General features: G+C 39.1%; 3 protein-coding genes across 5 annotated transcripts; 1 reads left to right on the top strand and 2 right to left on the bottom strand.

The window, feature by feature from the left end:
• Positions 1 to 3: 3 nt before the first annotated feature.
• LOC135641233 (acetolactate synthase small subunit 1, chloroplastic-like) lies at positions 4 to 10,568 on the bottom strand. Of its 3 annotated transcripts, none has more exons than XM_065156458.1 (12): positions 10,249 to 10,568; positions 8,819 to 9,032; positions 7,546 to 7,629; positions 3,787 to 3,855; positions 3,595 to 3,678; positions 3,347 to 3,496; positions 2,512 to 2,598; positions 1,893 to 1,997; positions 1,684 to 1,806; positions 1,460 to 1,558; positions 621 to 686; positions 4 to 374 (listed from the first exon to the last, which is right to left on the bottom strand). In XM_065156458.1, the coding sequence occupies exons 1-12, from the start codon at positions 10,494 to 10,496 to the stop codon at positions 291 to 293; spliced, it is 1,413 nt and encodes a 470-aa protein (XP_065012530.1). In that variant the 5' UTR covers positions 10,497 to 10,568; the 3' UTR covers positions 4 to 290. The 3 variants fall into 3 exon arrangements, with proteins under 3 accessions (XP_065012530.1, XP_065012529.1, XP_065012531.1); XM_065156457.1 differs by having other exon boundaries at positions 1,460 to 1,612; positions 10,249 to 10,566; XM_065156459.1 differs by lacking the exon at positions 7,546 to 7,629 and having other exon boundaries at positions 1,460 to 1,612; positions 10,249 to 10,566.
• Positions 10,569 to 13,308: 2,740 nt separating this feature from the next.
• LOC135641280 (uncharacterized) lies at positions 13,309 to 14,071 on the top strand. The gene has a single exon (XM_065156573.1). The coding sequence runs from the start codon at positions 13,395 to 13,397 to the stop codon at positions 13,941 to 13,943; it is 549 nt and encodes a 182-aa protein (XP_065012645.1). The 5' UTR covers positions 13,309 to 13,394; the 3' UTR covers positions 13,944 to 14,071.
• LOC135641279 (uncharacterized) lies at positions 14,056 to 19,223 on the bottom strand. Its single transcript, XM_065156572.1, has 8 exons — positions 18,861 to 19,223; positions 18,542 to 18,604; positions 18,351 to 18,446; positions 17,424 to 17,471; positions 16,126 to 16,197; positions 14,761 to 14,819; positions 14,495 to 14,585; positions 14,056 to 14,336 (listed from the first exon to the last, which is right to left on the bottom strand). Exons 1-8 carry the CDS (start codon positions 19,191 to 19,193, stop codon positions 14,175 to 14,177), a joined length of 924 nt encoding a protein of 307 aa, XP_065012644.1. The 5' UTR covers positions 19,194 to 19,223; the 3' UTR covers positions 14,056 to 14,174.
• Positions 19,224 to 19,529: the final 306 nt, after the last annotated feature.

Here is a 19,529-nt window from a genome sequence, read left to right as displayed (position 1 = left end):
ACGTTACCAAGCCAATCCCTTGTGACCATAACAATTGGGATTGCATAATCTTATCAACACCCATCCAAATCCTCATGATCTAATCGAAGAATACAATTTGGGACATCAATTCCAGAATGGGTAGTACAATTATGTGCTAGGGAATCAGATACAGTACCGAGAAGGGGTCTCTTCCCATCTTCTTTGATATCTATACCACTTACAAAAAGAGAACCATAAAAGAACTCTGATAGGAAAAGCGATCGATTTATTCACATCCGGGCTGCCTATTTGATCGCAAAACAGAGGAACTATATCGGAAGAGCATAACCACGTAGATAATTGGAATTAACACCGGACTCTCTAATTAGAGCGACCCGACCGGTTCGTGCCACCTGAGACAAATGCGACCAGAAACAAGTTTTTGGATCAAACAGTTGTCCATGAAAAATAATTAGATGCATGCACATATATACATCGTTCAACAATAAAAATGAATCAGACATTGAAGTGTAGTTAAAACAAAATGAAGCTGGCCAAGGCTGATGAATTATCTGGTACATGTTAGAAAACCGACGAGGACCAGCATATGATTTGAAAGCTAAGTCACAGAAGCATAAACTGAATAAAAGGAATGATACCTCACAGATGCCATAGGGCTCCAATAACCTTTGCAGTGCGACCATCTTGTTCAAATCTCCAGTGAGCTACAATAAATGTTACAACTGTCAAATGATTTGCACATTTTTTGGCATAAGTATTCAAATAACAAACTTTCATGTTCATGGTATTTTTTGAGTATGTTCTACAGACGATGATCTCTTAAACTAAACAAATAGTTAAGCTGAAGGACAAAAAGGAAAATAGTTATCCTATGTAATAGTTAAGAGATTTTTGGCAGGTGAATGAGAAACAGGATTGTGATTGTTTAATGCACCAACCATTAGAGCTGCGTACAGGCTAACATGGTCAATTGAGGATATGGTCATGCGCAATAAAATTGGAGAATTGGTGTCAAGGCCCAAGAGTAAATCCACACATTAAAAAGATTACTTAATAGCCTCCACTGAAAAGCTAGGCTAACTATATGTGGTTCCATATAGACAAATGATGACATCTGAAAAGCCAGGGTAACTGTATGTGGTTTGATCTATAACTTAATAGCAATAAGAAACAAATTGTATTAGGAGTTTCAAACTTAAGTGAAAGAATATAATCAGGCGAAACTAAATTTTAATTCTGATAACCGCCTCCACTGTCTTGGTTTAAACATTTTATTATAGACTGAAAGAATATAATCAGGCGAAACTAAATTGTGATTCTGATAACCGCCTCCACTGTCTTGGTTTAAGCATTGTATTATAGATTCAACAAAACCAGCTTAATGCAGCAGTCTGCTCACTCCACATGGAAAGTAAATAATGAAAATTCACCACCAGAATGAAAAGTATTGATCTAGAGAGCTGATTGAAAACACAACCTCAAGTGTGATTGTATGACCAGAAACATCCACAGCTTTTGCTCTAAAAATCTCAGCGATGTCTAGGATATCTCTTCGGGCAGCAGTGTTTACAGCAACCTTTATAAGCATCAGCTCTCGTTCAGCAAAAGGCAAATGAGTGATATCGTGAACCTGAATGTGTCAACTTAAGAGACTAAGAATGTAATTCGGGCCAGCTCGTCAAGGCATTGAATTTAATTTACCTCATGGACATCAATAAGCTTGTAAATCTGCTGTACTAACTTTTCAATAGTTTCATCAGTTCCAGGGACCACCGTAGTAATACGAGATATACCTTCCTTTTCAGCTGGACCAACAGCAAGACTCTGTCAAGAAAGGGAGTCTAAGCAATTCACATGAACATTTAAACCAGAAAAAGTAAAAAAGTAAACAAACGTTGACAACAAGCAACCTGAATATTGTAACCCCTGCGAGAGAACACCCCAGTGACAATGTTCAGGACCCCAGGAATGTCATTTACGAGGATGGATAAAGTATGTGAACGAAGTCCACTTGACTGGGAGAAAATATAAATCAAGCACAGATTGTATGTACTTCAAATAAGTTAATGTCAAATTTTAGCAGAGCAAGCCTCTATGATAAATGCAATAACATAATAAATTCAAGAAATTCGAACATTTAACTCAAAGTATTCTGATAAACCACTCATGGAGCCTGCCAGCACCATGTGCTGGGATAAAAAAAAAATTGCAAAGTCCAAAAGAGAAATCAGATATTCACTAAAGACTTGGTAATTTATTTCTGAAACATGAACTTAAATCATCATTCCACAAATGATCTAACTCATCAACAGCCACTGGAAACAGTTTGTAGCTAATTGACGAACCGATCCAAATACGTGAAGGTTCAAATACATGTTCCTAAACAATCGTGTTAAAAAATTGTAACATCTGTGACTTCAACATAGGTAAAAGAACAGGTATCTCCACTATCTTGAACAAAATGAATTGAGTTTAATCACACTATCCACAGATAGTGTAATGTAATAAGGCAAAAAAGAGTAAACTTACATCTTCATCATCAAGAACGCCCCAATGTGCATCAAGAACTTGATTGACCACAAAACCATTGTAGGGATCCACCGGATAAACATCTCCCTTCAATTTTTATAAATCATCATTCACTGTTCAACAAAGCTATATACTAATATCCATGTGAATCTACAAAAAATGCATCTAAAAGATAGCTACTCTTTCAGAATGGGAAGAATGTTTAGCTAGTGTTGGAATGTTTGGAAGGAGATAATCAGGCAACTTTTGTTGGCTTATAACCAGCTTTGAACTTTTTTCATCTTTGTTCTGTGGGCTGGTTGCTTTTATGTAGATACTGTTTTGTTTACTTTGTTTTCCTTTTTATTTTGGTCTACCTTCTCTATATTTCAATCATTCAGCCATTTAAAACAACGACGTTGGTTTTCCCTTCCAGATTTACTCCAGAAAAAAAGAAAGAACAGTGCATATGAATTTTGATACATAATCCATTTTATGTTTTAAGGATATTCATGTTTGAAAGATATTCAATGTTTTAACAAACTCCGACAGGTACAAGTATTCTTAATATGTTATAATCTCCAAACATCATATTTGCTTAAATTATAACCCTTCAGTAAGTTTGTGTCCTTTGATTACCCCCTTGTACTTAACTAGAATGAGTAAATGATTGCAAGTCAGGTAAAATATGATTCTATCGTAAACCCAATCAGCATTTGTTCCTATCAGAATTATTCCATGTGATGTAATTTATTGTAAAAACTCCCCTCCAGAAGTATAAGGTCAATCTAAGGAGAACCAACACAACTTCTTGATAGCCATTGACTGTTGAGAAAAATGGGAAAAGATAACCAACTCCAGATGATTGTTCCAAGTCGTCACTGAATGTTCCACTGGGAGACTGAAGTATAGCCATGTGACTCATGCTCTCAAGGTCTGGATAAGAAGCAGCAGAGAATCTCCAGAAAGGGGCTGTGTCTCCAATTTTTTCCCTCCTTAAAGCAATCTACAGGAAGAACAAATTTGGAATTCAGAACAAATTCAGAACCTTGCCCAGAAGAAACAAGAAAGGAGACAACCATTTAAAATTATTGTAGTCATAACCTTGCCAGTTCGAGCAATTTCCTTGATCCCAAACTTGCTCAGGCTCCTCTGAACTGCAACTATTTTCCCAGGATCTCCAGTTACCTGCACTCATAGATATTAAATAGTTAGGCCTCAGATACTCATAACTAAAACAGAACAGAGAAATAATGTTGCAACTGTCACAAAAGCAGAAGGTTAAATGAATATGACCTCTATAGTAATAGAATTTTCTGAAATATCAACTACTTTTGCTCTAAAAATATCTACCAAGCCCAACACCTGCAGATAGAAAGCAAGCAACATATGAGAATAAAACAGTATAATAGAAGAAAGACAAATTGATGCAAGGAACTAAACAAAAACGCAACATCAATATCATCATTAGACCAGCACCTCTGTCTCACCCTCAAAATAACATCCTAGAGGTGCGAACCTATCATAAAATAGAATATTTTTCAATCATCCACAATCCAAACCCATGATCCAAAACATAAAATTTGAAGACACCAAGAGCATTCAATTCTCATTCACACACATTATCTAACTTGTGTAGTTTATAATTATTCAACACATCATTTGATAACTCCATAAAACCCAAGGCCAATTCAAAATTATTAACAACCACTTATAAACTCACAAGATCAATGAAATGCCATAAATACAAGAATGGATGAGATATATTTATACATGTTGGAGAGACTCATTAGGGTGAAAAGACAATGCCTATTCGAGTGAAATGTTATATCTTTTCGAATGAAAGGTTATGCTTGTTCACTCGAAAGGACATGTCTATTCGAGTGAAAAATATTCATTCATTTAGAAAACCCTACCATTTTCAACAATAATACCTCTATTAACTTGTGAGTGTTATTGGGAGATGACAACTATCAGTCAGGATAACATGAAATTGAATCTTTTACGTGAAACATGTGGTTTTGATGCGTAAGATTATGATTTCTTTTGTGTCAGTATAGGACGTCACGGTAAATGGAGTTGAGATCCATGCTAGCAGCACATCAATATGTTACGATTTATGTTGTCAAGGTCCACTCCATGACAACGATAGACGACTAAGGCTAATAAATTGATGTGCTGCTACTTTTACCTTGTTTTCTCCTACATATTATTATTTATAAGACACTCTTTTCTTTTCTCACTCATGGATTCCATCACCCCCTCGTAGAGAGAGATTTTCTCTCACAAATTAAGGAAAGAAAATGACTAAAGTAGCAAGAAGAACTCAGACGCTGCTTGTAATCATACAATGAAGACTCGATGCTCGACCTGGACACTGTGATTGGATCCACCAGCCATGCGAACATCTCCTTTGTACAATGTCACATCAATGTATGGCGATGGGGGAGCCTCGATGACATTCAAGTAAGAAAATTAATATTATTTATCATTTTTGTTTATAATAAAAAATTTATTCCATTTAATTTTACTAGTGCAATGCTTGTAGGTAGTGATATACCGCAAGCAGATTGGAAGAAATTAGAGACATTAAAATTCTCGGAATGACCCGATGATACTTCATGTTTATTTCTCTAAATCTGCTTGCGGCATCACTGCCTATCAGCATTGCAGTAGAAAAATTCAAAAGAATAATCGTTTATTATAAACTAAAAATAACAAGAAAAACAATACTAATTTTCTTATTTGGATGCCATTAGAGTCTCATTGCCACACGTTGATGGGACACTATACAAAAAGAAGATGTTTGTATGGCCGGTGGACTCGATCGTAGGGTCAGATCGAGCATTAAGACTTCAATTTTGTTTGACTACAAACGGTGCTCGAGCTATTCTTGCTGCTTGAGTCGCTCTTTATCCTTAATCTGTGAGAGAAAATATCTCTCTATGACTTGGATTATGGAATCCACGAGTGATGTACAAATGAGAGAATTGAGGTAAAAGAGATTAATGCAGTGTTGCAGATGGGGGAATCCGTCATCAAGAACATAGGATTCTCCATCACCACAGTGATCCAAGAACGTCAACGAAAATACATTCATCGATCATGGTCGCTTGGCCATGAACCACCGATCTACTTCTTAGATCAAAATTAGAAAGAAGAAAGGTGGAGAAATGTAACAGAAAGAAGAATCACCAGAGAGGAGGGATAGGAGACAACCTTGCTCGGTTCTTGGTGAGGGAGAAGCCTCCATGGTCATCGATATTTATAAGATCCGTCTTAGTCCAATACCTTGAATTTAATCATCAAATCTTTTTTATCATTTAATTAATGTACAATACCTTTAATTTCTTTTTAAATGAATAGATAGTTGTTTGTACTCAACTATGCTACTTGGGTCCCTAATTTAATGACGTCTGACCAATTAAATAAGATGGGTATCGGAGAGAGCATCCAATTTCTCATGTTGACCTCATTAATGACCTCGCGATTGTTCAACGCACCAAAGTAGTTGCCAACCACCTCAAAAATAAATCATTGCATTCTTAATGTTCTCTTGTGTGATAAATAAATGGTAAGGCTTTGTTAGGAAAGACATCCGAAGAATATTAAATCCTTAAAAGTTATTTGGACTGAAACGATTAATGGAAACCGCTGCAAGGCATGGATGGGCCCCACTATCACGGACTTAGCTGGAATTGCCCAAGTCGTGAGGCACCCTTGCGACAAAGTCACGGACTTAGCTAGAGTTGCCTAAGTCGTGAAGCACCCTTGCGCCAACACCTCGGACTTAGCTGAGATTGCCTAAGTCATGATGCGCCCTTGCGACATATGCGTCTACAAAGAGTCAGCCTAGTTGCAACCTTGTATAGGTCCCGAAGGACTTGCGAAACAGAAAGTTGATTAGTTTGAAAACGAGCGACGGACAAGTCCCAACGTCTCGCGAAAAGGGAAGCTTTACAAGCAATTCAGCGAACACCTTGAGGGCAAGAGAGAAAAAAAAGGAATGAGAAAACAAGGACTTTAGAAGGTAGAATAAACCGTTGCAAGTCCACAAACAACTGCTCACCGGGCGTCGGGCGCGAAGGCAAGTTCCCGTCAAGTTAACGTGTGAACTTGTGAAGATTGTTCAATGCCCGACACTATACTGAAGCTCCATCTCCCATGGTGCCACTCAGGGTATTCCAGGGTACTGTGATAGCTAACGTTTTACGTGCGACTACGATCTGCAGAAAACAGGCCTTGGCACCTGAAAATGGAGCCATTTCGAGGCAGTTTGGCCCGGCGCAATGAGCGATCGCACTACAACGCTGCGAATTGTCATTGCTTACATTTTTTAAGCAAAAACAAACAAAACCAAGGCAAAACATGCTGTCATGTCTCTGTACAAGCGTGCAAAAGCGACGAACGGTTCGTTGAACAAAGTTGTTATGGGTGCGCGATGACCGTTCATGACACCACAGAAAAGGAGGATGAACGCGGGTAGGCCCGTAAAGCGATTTGATCCGATCCGATCACATAATGTATGCTCGTGCAATTCGAACCCGATCCATCCGTAATTACTTTGGATTGGATCAGGTCGAAACCTAAACTCTAAATCTTACTGCATTCTCCAGCACACCAATAACGGTCGAATTCCCCAACCGACTAAAGGACTCGAACGATGAAAAAAAATAAAAAATAAAACAATAAAGAGTAAAAGTAGTCGTTACCATCCTGCGCCATAAATGAAAATGGAATATGTTATGCTTATGGAGCCATGACGAGCTCTAGACGTATGCTGTGTCCGTCCAGTAATGGGTGGAATTATGTTATAAGCAAGCAATGTATGATAATAAAACTCCATTTTCTCTTCCACATTTTCTTAATTCTATTCTTCCAAATCACTAGTTGGTTAAGAATGTCTTTTATCTCATTGGGACCAAACTGTAATTAGGATCTTAATGGATAAATTACTTGTGGTCAATTCGCTAAACCTACACAGAACCCAAGTATTCATGAAAGCCCTCTAAACTGGCAAGTCAGCAAGGACAGAAGTTAATAACAAGGATGTACCTCTGGGCGCCTGTGGTGGTCCACACTGAGTTTTATAAGCATCAATTCTCGTTCCACCTGTGGCTCTCTTGAGAGATCTTCAACCTAGTAATCACATGGGAGTCACCCATTATAACAAGAACTCTTGACAACATAGATTATTGAGTCAACCTATAGAAATGAGATAGTTTCAAAAACTCCAGGTTTAATAGATACGAACAAAATTCAAATATGTGAAACTAAGTTTCCCAATGCTAGGAACATCGTAAAATCTACACGTTTGGCATAGAAACTAGCTGTTGCTGGACAGGTAAGGGATCCTTCCTGCCCGAAGAACTAGCTTTTGCCTCATGGATGTCATGAAGCATGAAGAAATTGATGACAAGTCATTTTTTCAACTAAAAATTTGACATACCTCAATTCCAAATTTTAGGCAATAGGATTTACAAAACTACAGATGACCATTTTATTTTAGCAAGACCAAGCATGTCTACAATTGATCGCTTAATTTGTTCACTAAGAGGTGATGACCACTTAGAAAAAATGCGACCAAAATTCCTGTAGAAGCACACTTTCAGGTACCATCCACTAATTTTGGTAATGTCTGCAAAATATCCAATGAAAGGTTTGCAATAATTTCAGGTACCATCCACTAATTTTGGTAACGTCTGCAAAATTTGCAATACCGTCTGGTACAATCTAGTATGGGCAGTAATTACTGGTCTGATAGCTTTCCACTATGCAGACCCGAATAAAGGAAGATATGACAGTCTGACAGTGTAATAGTATGCCGGTGCCACCCGGTATAGGAAGATATAGGCTCTGTATTCACCAGTTCTTTTTTTGTTTTTCTAGTTTTTTCAGACTTTTCCAGCATATACACTCAACATACTGGACCAGTATTCTTGACCTATACAGTACCAATGCAAAAAGTTGCAAACCTTTTAAGATTGCAAACATTGGAACCATCTTGAATAACAAAATGAAAAGTCCCTTGAGGAACTTGACAGCCACAACTCTATATTTTTTCTGTGATGCATGATGATAATTTGGCTTAACCAGATTATGGCTTACAAGGTGGTCTACTTCAGATTACTTATCCAGTCAATTTGAAATGAAAAATATTAGCTTCTTCAAGATGAAATGACATGGCATCATAATTCTCCAATCGGAGGCAGTTTTGACCAAAGTAGGGTAGTTGTATAATATAAATGATTAAAGCCAAGAATTCAAAAGAAATCTAATTGTGCAAATGCAAGTGCTGAAGATAATTACTATAAGAAGGGAAAACTACCTTTAAAACATTCACAAGCTTATAAAGCTGCTCGACAACTTGTTGCAACACTTTCTCGGTGCCTGAGACAGATATAGTGAACAACGCCTTGTCCGTATTCAAGCCGACAGCTAGTGACTCAATGTTGTATCCTCTTCTAGCAAAAACCCCAGCTATTCGATTTATCATTCCACTTTCATCCCCAACAAAGACCGAAATTGTATGGCGTCTCACCCTATATTAGTGAAAATACTAGTCATACAGGACTTTCAACTCTGATAAAGAATAACGGTCATCTAGAACTTTAAACATAAACAAGCAAAGTTTGGTGGTCTTCAGGTGTAAAAACAAATTCAGTGGTCTTAAATGGTACAATATTGGGAAAATGTAGATATACTTTTCATAAAAAAAAACGGTAGAGAAAAGGAAGAAAATAATGTGGTGATTCATGGCTTTGTGGAGCTACAAACTGGATAGCTTCATATTTGATTTTTATCTGGAATAGGAGAGCTGTCTGTGACAAAATTGAAATCTAAAGATAAAAGAAAACTATCAGTGGAGATACAAAGAATAGAGAACGAGGAAATAGGGCCAGACTATCAAAGAAACTTCGTTGCTCACTAATTTCATGATAAAAATGAGTTTAATTCAGGGAACAAGAAAACCTTCAAATGCATTCATCTGAATCTACAATCCAATTGCATTTAGGACCTTAGCTATCGAAGACCTCAACAACAATCAGAAAATACATATGACGATATTGGCAAGCTATTTGAATTAAATCATAAAATTGGTCTTGGTCACCGTTCGATATATCATTCAGGTTATTTTCAGATAATCTGAAACATTGGTCCATGATGATGATACGAAAAAATACATAAAAATAAGAAACTTTTGCATATAATCACCACTTCACAACTATAAAGCAATCACAATCAGACAAAAATTTTCTCGGTAGCCAATACCTCAGAAAAAGCTATTAACAGTGTGAAATTACCACAACGCAGTTCATTCCACCAAGCACTCATCCAACACAAAGACGTTCTTTTACAATGCTATCGATGCCCATCTTCTCATCTGAAACTCTGGAAGAGCATGAACTGATACAACCGTTAAAAGGACCCTTATATGTGCCTATATAAGAGATCGGCTGTCTAAAGCTTCCAGACCCTCGATGGTTAACTCTCATCTTTTTTTGCAACATTATGCTTGCTGACCGCGCCAATCTCGATCGTATCAACATGATAAGCTAGTGAGCCAACAAATTCCTCCTCCTAAAACATGCATCACAACTAGACGACGACAAAAACCGACTTAAAAAGGCAAGCAATGAAACCCCGCCCGCTAATCGAACAAAACCGGCAAAACGATCAAGACCAAGACACGACGAACTCGGATCACCACAAGAACCCAAACCGCGTTGAAAGGTAAACGAGGAGGATGAGCTTTACGGGTCATGACGCGTCGGAGGTGGCAAAGGGCTCAAGGGCGGCGGCGTCGTCTCGCCGCTACGATCCTCAGCGCCGGAGGCGTGGATCTCCGCGAACCCACGCCGGGGTCTCGATCTTAGCGCCACCGCCCCGGGTAAATCGCCGATCCTGGTTATCCCCCTCCCGGGCACCAAATCCCTGCGCGATCGATGTCCCGCAAAAGGTTTCGTCATCATCGAGGACGACGGCCGAAAAGTGGCGACCGCCATGGCTGCGAATCCGCGACTGAGAGAGAGAGAGAGAGAGAGGCGGTCAATGGGCGGTCATGGAAGAAACGTCGGAGGCACGTCGGGAAACGATGAATTGACGAGTTTGCCCATAAATCACAGATATGTTTTTCTTGGTTTTTTATGTTGACAAAAATATTATTAATTGTATTTTTTTTTATTTCCTTAAATTTATTTAACTTCTTTCACTAATTTATTTATTGTAATTATAATATTAGAATATTTCATCTATTGCAGCTCACAAAAATTGGCCACATAACACATCTAAAATTAATTGTTCTCTCATTTGTATTTATAAGAAACGTCAAAAATTCATTTGGCCAATAAATTGCTATAATGTGCTGCTACTTTTTATCTTATTTTCTCCTATATATTTTTATTTAAGGGCACCTCTTGTTGGGGTAAACAACTTTAAGTCGTGGTCTCGGGACCGACGCGGCTTGGTTCGGGTCCGGATGGCGGGGATCTTCCTGGGACGCTCCGCCCAATTGTGTTGAGGTGACTGATCACGGTGTTCCGATTGGGATGGGATCGTCGTTTTCACCGGGAGAGAACTCTCGCCTGTGCCTTTGGTGGATGACCGCCGCCTTTGCACCTGCTCCAAGGTCGGGTCGGGGGGCTTGACCCGACCCCTCCGACGATCAAGTCAATGGATAATCTTAGAGGTTTTTCTTTTTTCCCCCTTCCTTTTCTCGGAGCGTGAGGGTTTTTATAGTGGGAGTTACCGTTGCCTAATGTGACTGCCTGCAGGGAGTAGGATCGTACTTCTGGTAGCGTCTGATATCAACGTTGGCGTGGCACGAGGGATCGAGTCTGAGCAGAATGTTAATGTATCTCGATCGACGTTTCGATTCGAGTTGACCAGGTGCTGTCAGATTAACAGAGGCGTGAGGTGTCGTCTAGGACAGCTGACGTCACACGAGTCTCATCATCGTTATTACCCTCATCACCTCTTTTCTCGCCTCTTTTCTCACTCACGGATTAGAAACGAAAGTGATTGAAATAGTAAGAAGAACTCATACACCGCTTGTAATCGAACGATGAAGACCCGATGCTCAACTCAGACACTGTGATTGGATCCACCAGCCATTGCAACATCTCCTTTCGTACAATGTCACATCAACGTATGGCGATGGGGAAGCCTCAATCACATCAAAGTAAGAAAATTAATATTATTTATCATTTTTGAGCTTATAATAAAAATTTATTCCGTGCAATGCTTTTAGGTAGTTTATTTATTATAAACTAATTTTCTTAATTGGATGCCATTAGAATCTCATTGCCATGCGTTGCTGGGACATTGTACAAAAAGAAAATGTTCGTATGGCCAGTGGACTCGATCGCAGAGTTAGATCGAGCATTGAGATTTCAAGTTTGTTCGACTACAAGCAGTGTTCGAACTATTCTTACTACTGCTTGAATCACTCTTTATCCTTAATATGTGAGAGAAGATATCTTTTTATGACTTGAATTGTAGAATCAAATGAGAGAGATTACGGTGGAATCCGTCATCAAGGATATAGGATTCTCCATCCCGCATGACGATCCAAGAACGCCAACAAAAATACCTTCATCCATCATGATCGTTTGGCCATGAACCATCCATCGATCTGTTTCTTGGATCAAAAGAAGAAAAAGAGAAAAGAAGAGAAGAATAATTGGTGAGAAGGGATAGGAGACAACCTTGCTTGGTGAGGAGGGAGAAGCCTCCATGGCCGTCGATATTTATAAGACCCGTCATGTCATAATCCAATACCTTGAATTTAATCATCAAATCTTTTTGATCATTTAATTAATATACAAGACCTTTAATTTCTTTTTAATGGGTGTTTGTACTACGTGGGTCCCTAATTTATTGACATCTAGACAATTAAATAAGATGGGTATCCAATTTCTCATCTCGACCTCATTTAATGATATGTTCTTGACTGTTCAATGCACGGGAGGATGCAACACGGGTAGAGCCCGTAAAGAGATCCGATCTGCTTCTTGGATCTCTCTATGACTTGGATTATAGAATCAAATGAGAGAGATTACGGTGGAATTCGTCATCAAGGATATAGGATTCTCCATCCGCATGATGATCCAAGAACATCAACAAAAATACCTTCTTCCATCGATCTGCTTCTTGGATCAAAAGAAGAAAAAGAGAAAAGAATAGAAGAATAATCGGTGAGAAGGGATAGGAGAACCTTACTTGGCGAGGAGGGAGAAGCCTCCATGGCCGTCGATATTTATAAGACCCGTCATGTCATAATCCAATACCTTGAATTTAATCATCAAATCTTTTTGATCATTTAATTAATGTACAAGACCTTTAATTTCTTTTTAATGGGTGCTTGTACTACGTGGGTCCCTAATTTATTGACATCTAGCCAATTAAATAAGACGGGTATCCAATCTCTCATCTCGACCTCAAATGATCTCTTCTTGACTGTTCAATGCACGGGAGGATGCAACACGGGTAGGGCCTGTAAAGAGATCCGATCCGATCACATAAGGTATGCTCGTGCAATCCGAACCCGATCCGTCCATAAACTGCTACGGGTCGGATCAGGTCGACACCTAAACTCTAAATCTTACTACATCCTCGGGCACACCAGTAACGGTCCAATTCCCCAACCGACGAAAGGACTCGCTCGACGAAAGAAGAAAGCAGAACGAAGACTGAAAAATAGAGAGTGAAAGTAGCCGTTACCATCCCGCGCCAGGTGTCGTCAGCATCTTCCAACGGTCGAATTCCAGGCCTCATCTTAGAGCCTTTAAATACAGCCATCGGGGCCTCTTCCCTTGACACACTACTACTGCTCCGTTGTCTTCTCACTCTTGGTCAGTTGTCGAGCGGGAATCTTTTTGCTTTTTCCGTGAATCAGATCCACGATGGGGATGATGTCCATCACCTCCGCGGCCCCGGAGGCGTCCTCGCCGGCGCACTGCCGAGCCCACAAGGCCTTCCTCCTCAGCAACTACGTGCTGCTGGGCGCCGCCTCCAGCTGCATCTTCCTCACCCTCTCCCTCCGCCTCCTCCCCTCGGCCTGCGGCTTCCTCCTCATCCTCCTCCAGGCGCTCACCATCGCCGCCGCGATCGCAGGCTGCGCGGCGGCCTCCTCCGGCTCCTCCACCCGCTGGTACGGCGCCCACATGGTCGCCACCGTCCTGGCCGCCATCCTCCAGGGGGCCGTCGCCGTGCTGGTGTTCACGAGGACGTCGGACTTCCTGGCGGAGGGGCTCAAGTCGTACGTGAGGGAGGAGGACGGGGCGGTGATACTGAGGATGGTGGGGGGCCTGTGCGTGGTCATCTTCTGCATGGAGTGGGTGGTGATGGCGCTGGCCTTCGTGTTGAGGTACTACGCCTATGTGGATGGGGGAAGCGCCAAGGTGCAGCAGGGGGAGTATACCACCGGTACATGGCAGCCGTTCCAGGTCTGAGACCATAGTTGTGGCTTGAGAGCAGAGAATTAATTGTATGGGCTGTTGGCAGATGCATTTATGTTGCTGTAACTCCGATTTGTTATTTATTCTAATAGATCAGTGAGATCTGTTGATTTGAAGAATTCCATATTAAACATGTTTAATCTATTCTTGACATGGGCAGCATTCTGGCAATATGAAAGAAAACCTGAAAACATAATCTATTGTAAGGTGTCTTGTTCCTCCAACCTATCTTCTTCTCACAGTAGTAGTAGTAGTAGTAGTTGGTGCCCGCTGTGCCACTTGCCCTTGAGATGTAGATTGCCCAGCAACTTGTTGTTCCTCTGGCATGTTCATGGCTTGTGTCATGGCATTCATCACGATGAAGCCAAGAGGAACTAAATACAACCACTGCATGTATGACAAAAATTATAAAGGAAATGAATAGTCGTCGGGTATTGATAAAACAGAAATGAGCAGCTGATAAATAAATAAACAACACTTCACTTTTCTACAACAAACATGCTGGGAAATTGAGAAAATGAGATTATAATAAGGTGGCAACTCACATATTTAGCCCAAAAAGATTTTTCAGGTGGCTTCACACCTTCACCAAGTCCATCCTCCCCGGCAAGCAATTCTTCGGCAAATGTTGGAGTTCTGAAAGTATAAAGAAATTTGACACCATGGACAAACTTGTTTACGATTTCCAACAACAACCCACCACCATCATTTATGGAATAACTTGAGAACTTCAATATCAAGTATTAAATCATTAGGTAATTCTATCGTATAACAAATTCATTCACAGAAAATTTATATATACATGGGTTACCTTGGAGCTTGCTCACTATTCTTCAGGACTGTATAGGATGTGAATGACCATTTTGCAGGCTGAAAGCAACATGAGAAGTAAATGATTATCCCTTTATGAATATCTTCAAAAACAATATCAGCAGAAGAAACCACATCCGTCTGTGTTTAATTAAAGATTCAAGCGAATCAGATCTGCTTCTAATAATGATTTCATGGATATTTTCTTAATTTAACCTATAGAGCAGCCCGCAAACAGAGATAAATTATGTTTTGCAAGCATAAGCTTTTAAAAATAGTTCATATCCCCAGAAACACTGAAAGCAATGAGAAAAGGTAAAATCACTCAGAAGTTTTGAGTTATGTCATGTAACCGTATGGTTTTCCAAAGTGATACATCATAACGATCGAAAAAATATTCTAAACAACTAGAAACAGTCACCAAGAATATAACTCCTTCATAATCCTCAAAATTATGGCACGTGGAAATTTAAGTGCCAATGACCACACTTATCGATTATCACAATGATCATTCGTCCATGTATCTATAGAAAAAATAGCAAAAGAATTCTAGCTTATCATCCAGAATTTAATGTTCTAGTAAGTTTTTTTGTGAAAAATATTTATTTATCAAACTTTGTGTAACATAGAGCACTAATAACATAGATTAACCTCATCAACTTGTTCAGATCTTACTCGACAGAGTAGCAAGACATACACAGTTTGTGTTGTTACTTTCTTCTAATTATGCTATGTGCAGGAGACCGACATAACTGCCCTTCTTTAGTTTCACTTCTACATTTTACTATGTCAACAAAAAACTCTGTGAAACTTGAGCAGTGATCTAGCTCTCATTTAAATATCTGTAGCTTCTTACTATTACCCAATGACGATAGTTCAACTTGACTGAGCTAATTGTTTCAAATAAAGCAACTATCCATTTCACTCCGTTTTATGAATAATCTTAATTTCAGCAGTATAAATGCCTCAATTACACTTCATAAGTTCACTACTCAGTCTCAGCAAATCACTATTCTCATTGTTTCATTCAACGTTCTTTTATCGTGTGACAACTATGCTGAACAATTGGCGTAAGCTGCAAATCAAGCCAACTATGACAAGCCAAAATAAACTTTCATCTAAGAGAAATAATGGAATTTGACTATCAATTTGTGATTTGGTATGGGGTTAAACAAAGCATTTGACGTGATTTTGGTGTTACTTTTCTGTAAAGCACTTGACAGCAATTACAGCCATAATATCCATCTCATATAATAGACAAACCCAATATAAATCACTCCTACCAGACAATGAACTGCCAGTGTTGGATTTTAGAGTTCTAAAAGCTACTTGGGGGCATAAACTATCAAAAGAGATAAGAACATACGTATCTCAGTAATCGAGGATATCGGCATGCTCCAGCAGAACCATAATTAACTGCAATGATGTTCACACCATCCTGTAAAAGAAATTGCAATACATGATGTACAAGATGCAACAGTCATCTACAGAAACAGAAAGTTTGAGTTAAATGAACTTTAGAAAGTTGTGATCAGCTCTTTCACTATTAGGAAATGGATGGATTAATTGATAGCATCTTTGTGTCAGGAAACAAGCTGAATACATACTGACAATCATATTTCCTGATTGCCAAATAGTGACAATGCAAATGTATATAACCAACTCTTCTCACCAAACAAATAAGACAGAACAGTATTCTGTATCGTAGCTATGTATAGTTGCAACAAGGTAATAAATCCCTCCAAACCCTCAATCTAATAGTTTCTTATATGGACGCATAAAGTAGAATTCTGGTTTGTATCCATAACAATGTCTGATTTAGTAAGAAAAAATTTGAGGATATGAGATACCATAGGCAAAAAATGGACAAGGACACTTTTAGGAGGTCAAGAAAATACAGGTGTTATAATATTAAATTTATCAATATGTTTCATCATTCAGTGACAGTTGTAGAAAATCAATAAAATCTAGAACTGAAATTATTGTGATGAGTAAATTAAATGTTGGAGAGTTCCAACTAGCACAAAGGGAAATTAAATAGAGGAATAATGAGTAGGAAGCCTACAAACAGAGCCTCCAACGCTTTAACAAAAAACATAAATATAAGTTAGAGACATGTCACAGAAAGTCGATATATATCCGTAGAAGCTAACGTTTTGGGAGCGTTTCAATTGCAAAAAGTAAGAAAACAAGGCACAGAATTGCCCCAAAAGTGAATGCTAGCACAGATGGCAATAATATAAAGAAAAAAAAAATGAACAATACACCAAAAGAGAATTATTTTATATTCAATAGAAGTAAGACTAATCAAATCTGAATCTGATAGCCACTTCATAGCTTATGAACATCTCCAGCAACATTATAGAGATATCCGTAAGATATGGAGATATAAATGTTAAACAAGAGACCTAAGCAAGATTCAGGTTTTTTATTGCCGTAAAATTTTCTAAAGCATAGGTTCCATAGTAAATCTTGCCCCATTGGAGTCCTACAGGTTGGTATTTAACATGATTAATTCCACTATACAAATTTCTAAGAATATATAAGACACCAAAACTGGGAAAATGACCTAACTGAAAACAAATAACTCAAAACTATAGTTCCACAGTGAACTGAGCATTTATAATATATGTCAAAACAAAGAGTGGGATTCAGAGCAGTTACCGTATGAATAACAAAGTGTTCATCCAAACTCTCCCGGGGAATGCAGCGCTGGAAGAAAAAGTTGAGAGTTAGATGAATAATAATCATTGTGCTAAATGGCTCTGTAAAAGAAAATCCATCAAGACTACTATGATGAATAAGCACAATGACTTCTTGTGCAATATACTAATACCACATGAGTCAGAAACTTGGCTTTCTTATAGCACCTTAACAAAAGTTGGTTCTACAAACTATTATAGCGCCTTAATAAAAGTTGGTTCTACAAAGTCCAAACAACCATAAAGAAATCAAATAATTTGGAATTTCATCATATTCTGACACAATAGATTATTCATATGGACACGCCAACCCTAGTAGTAAATTTGGACACAAATAAAGTGGATTTTCCTGTTCAATTCTGGAAATTTGATGATTGCCTGCTCTGAAGCATATTAGTTGAACAATGGTGGACTACTAACAAAAGGTTTTTCTTCTCTTTTACAAAGATTTTAGGTGCCAGGTCATATGAATTGGGCATCTCAGAGAAAACAAAAAAAGTGCAACTACAATGTAAATGTTGGTGGTAATACAAATTTCATAGCTGAAATTTCATTCTCACCACATAAAGATGTTGGGTAGCTAGACCCACCCTTACCAATATGCCACAGGAATTAAAACAAACATCATAAAGCTAGTTACACTAGAGAATAAAACTAGAGAAGGTAATATGTAAGTGTACGGATCTCATCTTATCTTAAACTCCTGTATTTTCATAACTGTTCATTGTCCAGACAAAAAAATTGCATTTTATTGCTGCCTCTTAGGTTCAACAACAATTATTTCTATGTTGCAAGTAAATCCATACTCCTCTAAAGTGTGAAAACAGAAAATCACGCAAACACAATTTAAAAACCAGGAAGATTAGCAAATAAAGCAATGCTAACTCACAGCTCTGACTGATGAAATAACATAATCTTCTCCGGAAGGATTCAACACATTCGATGGTACTCTGATCGTATAATGACCGTCTTCTTTCAGTAGCCTCTGCAGGAAAACAAACTTAATATCTTCACTAAGCCTATTCTAAAGCACATATGCCTACTCATAGAACACAAAGGAATAGGTTACAAAATATTTACTTCAAAAGCTCGCTTTTCTCCTTCCGTAAGCGCATTCCTCGAGAACCGAAGCTTTGTTAGAGTCTGTCATTAAGTCCAGCATCAGCTGATGGATCTTTTAGAAAACATAGGTCAATTCAAGGCATCTATCTATATTTACTAAATCCATCGATAATTCAATCAACCCAGACACCATAAGCACTCTCATCATCGCGACAAGAAATCAACTGGACAAGAATAACATTGCCACCCAAGCGCAAAGGCTAGAAACAGATCCCAGCGAGAGACGGAAAAAAGGAGAGTGGGAGACGGGAAGGGGGAGAGGTCAAGAACCACCGACCTGTCCTCCATGGCTCCAAGATTTAAGGCGGGCCGTGAAAGTTCCTGCAGGCGAGAATTCAGAACCTCCAAGGTTGTGCTCCAGGGAGAATTGTACCGAATTCGAGTCCGCAGAGCCGGATGGCGGGTCGAGATCGGGTCTCCGGCGGATCGGCGACCGGACGGGGTTCGTCGAGGGCTTGGGGCCGGCGGCCGGCCGGCCACCCTCGAGCCCGAACTCCTCGTCGTCCTGCAGCAACTCGTCGGACTGGAAGCCACGGGCGATCCAGATCGGGAGGAGGATGACCAGAGCGAAGAGCGCCAAAGATCGTCCGCAACACCAACCCTCGCTCATCTCCGCAATCTCGCGTGCGCTCCCAAGTAAAATGCCAACTTTGCCCAAACCATGATCTCTATCTCTTATTGGATAGTGCAACGCGAGCCGGTCCGGTTCGACCCGGCAAAAAATGAACCGGTGAGCCATCCTGCCCAAATGCTCGGCTCATTTTGGCCTAATTTTAATTTTTATTGATTATTTGCAATCCTACTCAGTAAATAATTAATAGAAAAAGAAAATTGCACTGCTTATGTTTATTCATAAAAAATTTTATTATATTTTAGACTAATTATATATTACCTCTTATAATTATCAAAAAATTAATCTTATTATTTTAAATTTTTAATCCTATAA

Source organism: Musa acuminata, chromosome BXJ3-6 (assembly GCF_036884655.1).
Source record: "Musa acuminata AAA Group cultivar baxijiao chromosome BXJ3-6, Cavendish_Baxijiao_AAA, whole genome shotgun sequence".
Taxonomy (NCBI): Eukaryota; Viridiplantae; Streptophyta; class Magnoliopsida; order Zingiberales; family Musaceae; genus Musa; species Musa acuminata.
The sequence above is the reverse complement of the archived record's forward strand: the minus strand, read 5'-3'. Positions and strand labels throughout refer to the sequence as shown.

Excerpts from the sequence above, each read along its gene's own strand:
- LOC135641280 (XM_065156573.1), top strand. The coding sequence starts at position 13,395 with ATGGGGATGATGTCCATCACCTCCGCGGCCCCGGAGGCGTCCTCGCCG.
- LOC135641233 (XM_065156457.1), bottom strand. The coding sequence starts at position 10,496 with ATGGCGGTCGCCACTTTTCGGCCGTCGTCCTCGATGATGACGAAACCT. Across the intron at positions 3,856-7,545 it reads ACCACCACAGGCGCCCAGAG|GTGTTGGGCTTGGTAGATAT; the intron begins GTACATCCTTGT and ends TTCTATCTGCAG. Across the intron at positions 1,998-2,511 it reads GCGTTCTTGATGATGAAGAT|TCAAGTGGACTTCGTTCACA; the intron begins GTAAGTTTACTC and ends ATTTTCTCCCAG.
- LOC135641279 (XM_065156572.1), bottom strand. The coding sequence starts at position 19,193 with ATGAGCGAGGGTTGGTGTTGCGGACGATCTTTGGCGCTCTTCGCTCTG. Across the intron at positions 18,605-18,860 it reads CTTGGAGCCATGGAGGACAG|ACTCTAACAAAGCTTCGGTT; the intron begins GTCGGTGGTTCT and ends ACTTAATGACAG. Across the intron at positions 14,820-16,125 it reads ATCCTCGATTACTGAGATAC|CCTGCAAAATGGTCATTCAC; the intron begins GTATGTTCTTAT and ends TGTTGCTTTCAG.